This window comes from Pygocentrus nattereri, chromosome 12, assembly GCF_015220715.1.
Source record: "Pygocentrus nattereri isolate fPygNat1 chromosome 12, fPygNat1.pri, whole genome shotgun sequence".
Classification (NCBI taxonomy): domain Eukaryota; kingdom Metazoa; phylum Chordata; class Actinopteri; order Characiformes; family Serrasalmidae; genus Pygocentrus; species Pygocentrus nattereri.
Window position 1 is genome coordinate 42,562,875 of NC_051222.1, and position 9,162 is coordinate 42,572,036.

Consider the following 9,162-nt stretch of genomic DNA (forward strand, 5'->3'; position numbering starts at 1 on the left):
CAAGACCCTGTTTTCCCACATATATTAAAAGTAGGCTTGCTGATCTAGGATCAGATTCTTTTCTAAGTCACTATGCTTTGTAATTTGTAATAACAGCACTCCTACTCTTAAGAATCTTCATAAATGTGAGCCCTGATGCTTTATTTTTTAATGGAGGAAGTGATGCCCATATACCCGACCAAATCTCTGATTGATGAATTTGAACAAATGAACCTGATTGACGGAGGATGTGTGACGTGATGCAGTCAAGATGAGGTGGATAAGTAAAGCAATTCCTGGTGTCCGTCCTTTCCTTCATTCAGCACAGTGGTGTTTGATTTCTTAATCTTCTACCAAGGTCTGTAAACATCTCCCAGAGCCAACCCTTGGCCAAATGATTCACCAGGTAGATTCCCTTCCTGGGGACTTTGTTGAAGGTTACCTGGAGGAACCTAGATTTGTACAAATGCGTGTCTATACATTGCATTTAAGAGGCATGTCCAAGACCATCTGTAGAGCAGTCATTCTACGTGGATAGCTGTGTCCACAGCCTCCCAACTGTGACCTGTGAACCTTCTGATGGTGTACCAACCCCTTGCAGATGGGATTTGTTGCTGTTTGACCTTGCCGCATCTTCCCTCTTGTACCAGGTCAGAGAGCACCGAACGTCCCACCATGCCTCACAGGTCACTGTTCTTTTTCAGGGGCTATGGTCAAACAAGAGGGAGCCCAAATAGACTTGATGTTTCTTTGTTCTGATTGTACAGTGGCCACCATGAGAAAACCTGGAGATGATCTTCGAATGCCGTACAACAACATGCATCTACTTTGATTTATTGAAACATTTGGAAGCAGATATCTTGCACCTTGCACTGATGATTAAACAATGAAGTGCTAAGAGCTCAGTTACAAAGGGGTCTAGTGGAGCAGCAAATCAATTTGAAATTCAACCCATCAGGAGCCTCTAACTTTACTTAAACCTGGAGATCCAGCTGCTGCTGTTGTTGTTGATGGGGTGGTGGATTGCTGCCTCCTCTCAGGAATACTGCATACCAAGAAACAGTTGGATAACAATTGTACAGTGACTGACCACTTTTGGTCTCAGTTTGTCAGGAAATGCATACCAACCATTCCCCTTCATCAAAAGTGCATTCAGAGTAGCCTACCAACAATCTAGCCCAAGATGCTGACATGATAATTGTCAATCAGACATCAGAGGACATTGCAGATGTTTCCAGCCATGCAGCGTGAACAAAATACTGACAGGCTCTTAAATTGAGCAATGTAATGCTCTTAAGAGCAGCTAATTTGCTTATTGAAACAATGAAAGTCTGTTTGAAAATTGTACTTAATTTAACTTGTAGTTTAATTTTCATTGTTTTTTATATTTTCCATTTAATGAAAAAAAACACAGGACACATGAAATTACACCTTAACACAGTTAAGCGAGCACACAGGTCCTGACTTAAGATAATCTGTGAATCCCTGTATCAAGTACGGAAGTCCGGAGAGGCCATGAGCTGTTACTGTAATTTTCTGGATTGTTATCTTGAGATAACAAGATCTTGTTATCTTCTTAATCCTCTGATCTCTAGTTAACAGCTTTGTTATCTTGAGATCACAAGATAATTAACTTGATAGTTAGCTTGTTATCTCAAGAAAGCAATCCAGAAAATCATAAATACCTCATAGCTTCTCCAGACTTCCGTAATCAAGAGTTCTAGGGGCAGCATTGCTAATCCATTCAGATGATAGTTCCAGAAAGAAGATATTTAATAAGGTATGGAACCAGTGCTGTGTGGACAGGTTGTGAGGAGGCAGCCAATGCTGGACGACTTTTTTGCGGCAGTTAAGCCAGCGATCCATATTTACTGGGTTTTTGCCGTAATGGGGAACTTAGTTATCATTAAGTAAAAGAAGTTCAGGGTCTATGGGGATGTATATCTTGGTTAGAGAAGAGACAGAATCAACAGCCTCCTCCCAAAAAACATAAACTTTTGGATAGTCCCAAATAATATGCATAAAAGTTCCCATGGTCCGATATGGACAGAAAATACTGAAGTTGTGAGGGTTTAAACCCCATCAAGTGTCTGACCCTGGGTGGAACCGTAGTTTGATACTTTCTTGAAATCAGTGTTTGTTCTAGCATCTTACTTACCTGCCGTATTACCCCACTTATCTGACTGTTACCCCACTTACCTGCCGTATTACCCCACTGATTTGACACCTCATTGATCTCTTTCTCTGCTGCTGCACTCAGCACTTTAGACTCATACTCTGCACATTGTAAGGTTTACAGGTATGACTGTGTGTTTGTGTCTGAGTGAGTGATGGTAGGAATGCATGTTTTATTTTATTTTATCTTATTGATTTTATATTTTTTTTATCTTATTCTCTACATCTGAGTGTCTGTCTGATACTGTGCTCTGTGAGCTCCTGTAACCAAAACCAAATTCCTTGTATGTAGCAGACCTGGCCAATAAAGCTTGATTGAATCTGATTCTGATTTGAAGTAAGACCTTTAAATTCAAATTCGGAATTAAAAAATATACTTATTTACTCAAAATGTCTAAGTCTTGTGCTTGGCTGTGATTTGAGTGTGCAGTTGTATTAAATTCTGTTTGTTTTTGTGTGAATGCAGGTGCAGTTGTGTTTGCAGTCTCTTCAGGGTGACGTACAGTTGCACACCGACAGAGCACAAACGCATTCGCTCTCCCGCTTGCCAGCTGTGCTGCAGCCGAGCTCAGTAGCAAGAACATCTCAACAGTCATCTCCACTGGGTGAGGGCAGGAGCTTTAATTGAAAACTGTGTTCTGAGTACAGCCCCCAAATTTCCGTCCATATTTTGTGTCTGCACCTGAAGTCCTGTAAAATTCTGTCCAAACCCAAACTGACACGAAACCACAGCATCAAGTATGACCCTGGCCCAAGTAGAACTGAATTCTGTCTGCGACTGACCAGAACTGGCCCATCATTACCCAATGACAAGAAGGCAAAGCTTACCATGTAATTACAGTAGCGGGTATATAAACCATGGAAGAATAAAATGTAAAAACAACATATAATAATGCAAAATAATCAGCTAGAGCTAAATGATTGAGCAAAACATTGTGATTTTTCTAAACAATATTAGGATTGTGATTTAAATTGTATTTTCTATAAATTGAGGTCCAGGCATTTTTTCGGTCAAGAAGCCCATTATATCCACCTTTTTTCACTGACTCATGGCTTGATTGGTTGGACTGGCTCATCTACAGGCAGATCACAAGCTCAGTGTTATTGGATTAACTTTCCCCACTTAATATAATGTAATATATACACACACACACACATATATATATATATATATATATATATATATATATATATATATATATACTCACCGGCCACTTTATTAGGTACAGTTGTGTATAGTCTTTTTTATGTTCAGTTGCTTGTTAACACAAATAGCTAATCAGCCAATCACACGGCCGCAACTCACTGCATTTAGGCATGTAGAGGTGGTCAAGACAACTTGCTGAAGTGCAGACCGAGCATCAGAATGGGGAATTAAAGGGGATTTAAGGGACTTTGAACGTGGCGTGGTTGTTGGTGCCAGACGGGCTGGTCTGAGTATTTCAGAAACTGCTGATCTGCTGGGATTTTCAAGGGTTTACAGAGAACGGTGCGAAAAAGAGAAAATAGTTGTGTGGACGAAAATGCCTTGTTGATGTGAGATCAAATCAAATCAAATTTATTTGTATAGCGCTTTTTACAACGGATGTTGTCACAAAGCAGCTTTACAGGATTTCAGAAAAGACAAAGTTTCCACAGGACTGAAAGAATGTACAGAATGTACAGAAACCCCCCAGTGGGCAAGCCAGGGGCAACAGTGGCAAGGAAAAACTCCCTCAGAACTGAGGAAGAAACCTTGGGAGGAACCAGGCTCACCAGGGGGGACCCATCCTCCTCTGGTCAAACTACCTACAAGTGATTATACTACTAATATTATCAGCAGTAATATTGATATTAGGAATATCTAGGAGTCTATGAGAACATCAGGGTAGGGTGGGCAGCTCATCCAAGGTGGTTGGTGGTAGGCGTGGGCAGCTGGTCTGAAGTGGGTAGCAGGGGGGCTCGGCAGTCAGTCGTCCTTCAGTGTCCAGCCGGACATGTGGGCAGTTGTATACTCGGGAAAAAAAGCAGGTAAATGGGATTAGTTTTGTTCTATCCGTTTGTATATAAACAGGGAATGTAAACATTTACAGAGTGTGGCTAACGACTCCGGCAGATCTGACTATGACAGCTTAACTAAAAGGAGAGAACCGGAAGGACACACAGACACGGCAGCACTCTGAAACAGTTCGGCATCCCTCCACTCCACCGTCCACAAACTTGAGTGACCGCGTGCGAGCAGCGGGACGACGGCACCAGCGTCTCAGTTTACTATAATTCCCTGTGTCCATGGACCCCTGGATCTGCTGCCTTTATCTAGGGGGAACATTAGCTACCAAAACTGAACTGAACAAGTGAGTTTTCAGCCTAGTCTTAAAGATTGAGACTGTGTCTGAGTCCCGAACAGTTTCTGGAAGATCATTCCAGAGTTTGGGGGCTTTATAAGAAAAAGCTCTTCCCCCAGCTGAAACCTTCTGAATTCTAGGAACTATTAATAAGCCAGCGCTCTGGGATCTGAGTGGTCGTGATGGCTCATAATGAGAAATAAGGTCTTGCAGGTATTCAGGAGCAAGACCATGTAGGGCTTTATAAGTCAATAAAAGGATTTTATAATCAATACGGAATTTAATAGGTAGCCAATGAAGTGATGATAGCACTGGACTAATATGCTCAAATTTTCTAGTTTTAGTGAGGACCCTAGCTGCGGCGTTTTGGACTAGTTGGAGTTTGTTTAAATCCCAGCTCGTGCATCCTGACAGTAGCGCGTTACAGTAGTCTAGCCTAGAAGTAATAAAGGCATGTACTAGTGTTTCTGCATCACGCAGGGACAGGGCATTTCTGATCTTGGCGATGTTGCGAAGATGTAGAAAAGCTGTCCTAGTGATGCTGCCTATGTGTTGATCGAATGATAAATCTGAATCTATTATAACGCCGAGATTTTTGGCTGCTGAGCCAGGTGTGGCTGGAAAGTCGGCGAGATTTAAGATTAAATCTGGTGATTTACTTCTGGCTAATTTTGGACCCAGAAGGAGAACCTCCGTTTTGTTACTGTTTAATAGGAGGAAGTTGCGTGACATCCAGCCTTTCACGTCTTTTACACAGTCCTCCATTTTCTTTAACCTGTGTTGGTCATCAGGCTTGGCTGATATGTACAGTTGAGTATCGTCTGCATAACAATGAAAGTTTACGCCATGATTACTTATAACTGTGCCTAACGGTAACATGTATAGTGTAAATAGTAATGGTCCTAATATAGACCCCTGCGGAATTCCAAATCTCACTTTTGAATAATTGGAAGATAAATTGTTTACCCTAACGAACTGATAACGTTCTGATAGGTAAGATCTGAACCATGATAGGGCCGTCCCTGTGACTCCAACCATGTTTTCTAACCTTTCTAGGAGAATATTGTGGTCTATTGTATCGAAAGCCGCGCTGAGGTCAAGTAGCACTAAGAGAGATATGTAACCTTGATCAGAGGCAAGAAGAAGATCATTAGTTATCTTAACTAGAGCCGTCTCAGTGCTATGGTGTGGCCTGAATCCAGACTGGAATTTTTCATATATATGGTTCTTGTGTAGATATGAACTAAGTTGTTGGGCCACAGCTTTTTCTAAGATCTTTGATATAAACGGTAAGTTAGAAACAGGCCTGTAATTGGACAAAACGGCGACATCAAGATTTGGTTTCTTGATCAGGGGTTTGATAACTGCTAGTTTAAAAGCTTTGGGTACATGGCCCAGACTAAGGGATGAGTTTACAATAGTTGAGATAGGGTTTATAATAACTGGCAGTACTTCTTTGAGTAATTTTGATGGAATTGCATCGAGTGTGCAGGTTGTGCAATTTGCAGAAGAGATAATCTTCTCTAGCTCTAGCTGTGGGAGGGGGTGAAAGGTTTCCAGACTCTTTTCTACAGCTGTGTTTTGTTCTATATCAGCCAAGTCAGATGGCAGCAAAGCTGGATTTGAATTTGATACTGTGGGTTGAATTTGTTGTCTAATATTATCAATTTTATTATTAAAGAAGTCCATAAAAACTTCACTGGTGAGAGTTGCTGGGATTTCTGGTTCATTACCTGCCTGATTTTGTGTGATTTGGGAAATCACATTAAACAGAACTCTAGGATTATACTTATTATTCTCGATCAGCAAGGCCAGATATGCTGAGCGAGCTTCAGTGAGAGCATTTCTATACTCTATAAGGCTGTCCTTCCAGGCAGTGTGGAACACTTCTAGTTTGGTATGACGCCATTTCCGCTCTAATTTCCGAGCTGTTTGTTTTAAGGTCCGGGTTTTATCGTTGTACCACGGGGCGAACTTTTTCTGCCTTATTCTTTTTATTTTAAGTGGGGCCACATTTTCTAAGGTGGATCGTAAGGTATTTTCTAAATAATCGGTTAGTAAATCTAGTTCAATTGGATCTGATGGAGTGGAGACTGGGGTTGATAACTCTGGGAGATTTTCTATAAATTGTAGGGCGCTTTGTTGAATAACGAGGGGACGTATATATATTATGGCTAAATATTAAGCTTGTCTATGTTAAGACCTCGTGTCAAAACTAAATCTAACGTATGACTACAGTAGTGTGTCGGCCCTGTTACATTTTGGGTAAAACCAACAGAGTCTAGGATTGAGGTAAATGCCCTTTTTAATGGGTCGTCTACCTTCTCAAAGTGAATATTAAAATCTCCTACAATTATTACTTTATCATTACACACAGCCAGGTTTGCAGCGAAGTCACTAAATTCTTTTATAAATTCAGAGTATGACCCTGGTGGTCTGTAAATGTTAAATAATGAAAACGCCTTCTTTTTTGTGACCGGATTTGTGACGTGAATAGAGAGGACCTCAAAGGAAGTAAAAGTGTTGCATTGTTTCTGACTAATATCGAGAGTATTTTGGTATATTACACAGACTCCACCTCCCTTGCCTGTTAGTCTTGGCCTATGTGCATAATTATAGCCTACAGGCGTGGCTTCATTTAACGCTAAATATTCATCTGGTCTAACCCACGTTTCAGTAAGACAGAAAAAGTCAAATTTATGATCGCTTATAGTTTCATTTACGACGACTGCTTTAGAGTTTAATGATCTTATATTAAGTAGTCCAAGTTTTAGATTGAAGGTCTTAGTGCCATCATCATAACATGGATATATGTTGATAAGGTTATTTAAGCAGACTATTTGAGTTTTTCTGTGATTAAATTTAGTTTTAATTCGGGGCAAAGACACAGTCTCTATAAAGCTGAACCTGGGTGACGCCTCAAGGCAGATCGCAGACGGTCGGTTTAGCCTGTCTGTCTGCGGCCTGGTCCCGGCTCTGGATTGTCAGCAGCTGTTTACACTACTCTGCCGACTAACTAAAAGACTATGTGCTATGCTGCACGAAAGTAAGGCAGCACCCTCCCGCGTGGGGTGGACACCATCCCTACCTATAAGACCAGGCTTGCCCTCAAATCGTAGCCAATTATCTATAAAGCCCACTTGATTTTCGGAACACCACTTGGACATCCAGCGGTTTAACGCCGTAAGCCTGCTGTAGGCCTCAGCGCCACGCCGCATTGGGATGGGGCCAGAGCAGATTACGGCATCGGACATCGTCTGGGCCTGTTTAACCACCTCTCTAATATTAGCCTTAGTTACCTCAGACTGCCGCAGACGGATATCATTGGCCCCTACATGAATAACTATCCTCGAATATCTCCTATCAGCTAATCTAAGGTTGCCACTAATGTCCGGCGCTCTGGCTCCCGATAAGCATCTAACTGTGACCGCTGGCGCCCCTAACGGAGTAGCTAACTTCACGTGTCGAACAATCGAGTCTCCTATGACCAGAGTGCTTTTAACAGGCTTCACAGTGGGTGCTTCACTGAGCGGGGCAAACCTGTTTGACACGCGAATGGGAGGAGCGTGGTGTTCCGGTGGGCTAGCTTTGGCCTCAGCGTTAGCATTAGCCTTAGCTTTCCGGCTAGACCGCCGAGTCCTCACCCATTCGCCCCGCTGTGAGGGCTCTGACGCCGGAGTCGAAGGGGTGCTAACTCTCCCTAGGGTACCGGGGGCTGCTAGCGCTGCCTCTGGCTGCCTATCCCTTAATAATCCCCGGATACGCACTTCTAACTGGTCGACCTTCTCCACCAAACAGCTAACTAGCTGGCACTTAGTACAAACGCTATCGCTATCACTAGAGGCGGAAAAGGGCGTTAAGCTAAACATGCCACACTCTGAGCAGACGAAACAACCAGCAGAAGCCATGATATTTAGCCACTTACCGCTTCTTGTTGATTTAAATGCTGATAGCACAACAAACTTTACCGCAGTGACGCGCTCTCTGTCGCTCTCAGTCGCTCGCTCGTGAGAGGTCAGAGGAGAACAGGCAGACTGGTTCCAGATGATAGAAAGGCAACAGGAACTCAAATAACCAACCAGAATCTCTGAGGAACGTTTCCAACACCTTGTTGAAAGTCTGCCACGAAGAATTAAGACAGTTCTGAAGGCAAAAGGGGGCTTTACTAGCAAGCTGTACCCAATAAAGTGGCCGGTGAGAAAGTGTGTGTGTGTGTGTGTATGTATGTATGTGTATCCATCCATCCATCTGGGCAATGAGGCCCAGACCTCCCTTTCCCCAGCCACCTCCACTACCTCCCCGGGGGGGATTCAGAGGCACTCCCAGGCCAACTGGGCAATATAGTCATGCCAGCGTGTCCTGGGTCTTCCCCGGGGTCTCCTCCCTGGTGGACTTGCCTGTGACACCTCCTGAGGGAGGCGTCCAGAAGGCATCCTAACCAGATGCCCGAACCACCTCAGCTGGCTCCTCTCGACATGGAGAAGCAGCGGCTCTACTCCGAGTCCCTCCCGGATGACCAAACTTCTCACCCTATCTCTAAGGAAGAGTCCAGACACCCTGCGGAGGAAACTCATTTCGGCCGCTTGTATTCACGATCTTATTCTTTCGGTCATTACCCAAAGCTCATGACCATAGGTGAGGGTGGGAACGTAGATCGACCAGTAAATCAAGAGCCTTGCCTTAT

General features: G+C 43.2%; 1 protein-coding gene across 3 annotated transcripts in view; it reads left to right on the forward strand.

Moving 5' to 3' along the window:
• Positions 1-9,162, forward strand: part of LOC108415126 (bromodomain-containing protein 3-like) — a 44,948-nt gene that overhangs the window by 27,584 nt on the left and 8,202 nt on the right. For all 3 annotated transcript variants that reach the window (XM_017688103.2, XM_017688105.2, XM_017688104.2), the window contains exon 14: positions 2,621-2,759. In XM_017688103.2, the coding sequence (XP_017543592.1) occupies positions 2,621-2,759 (139 nt within the window). The remainder of the gene's footprint in view (positions 1-2,620; positions 2,760-9,162) is intronic.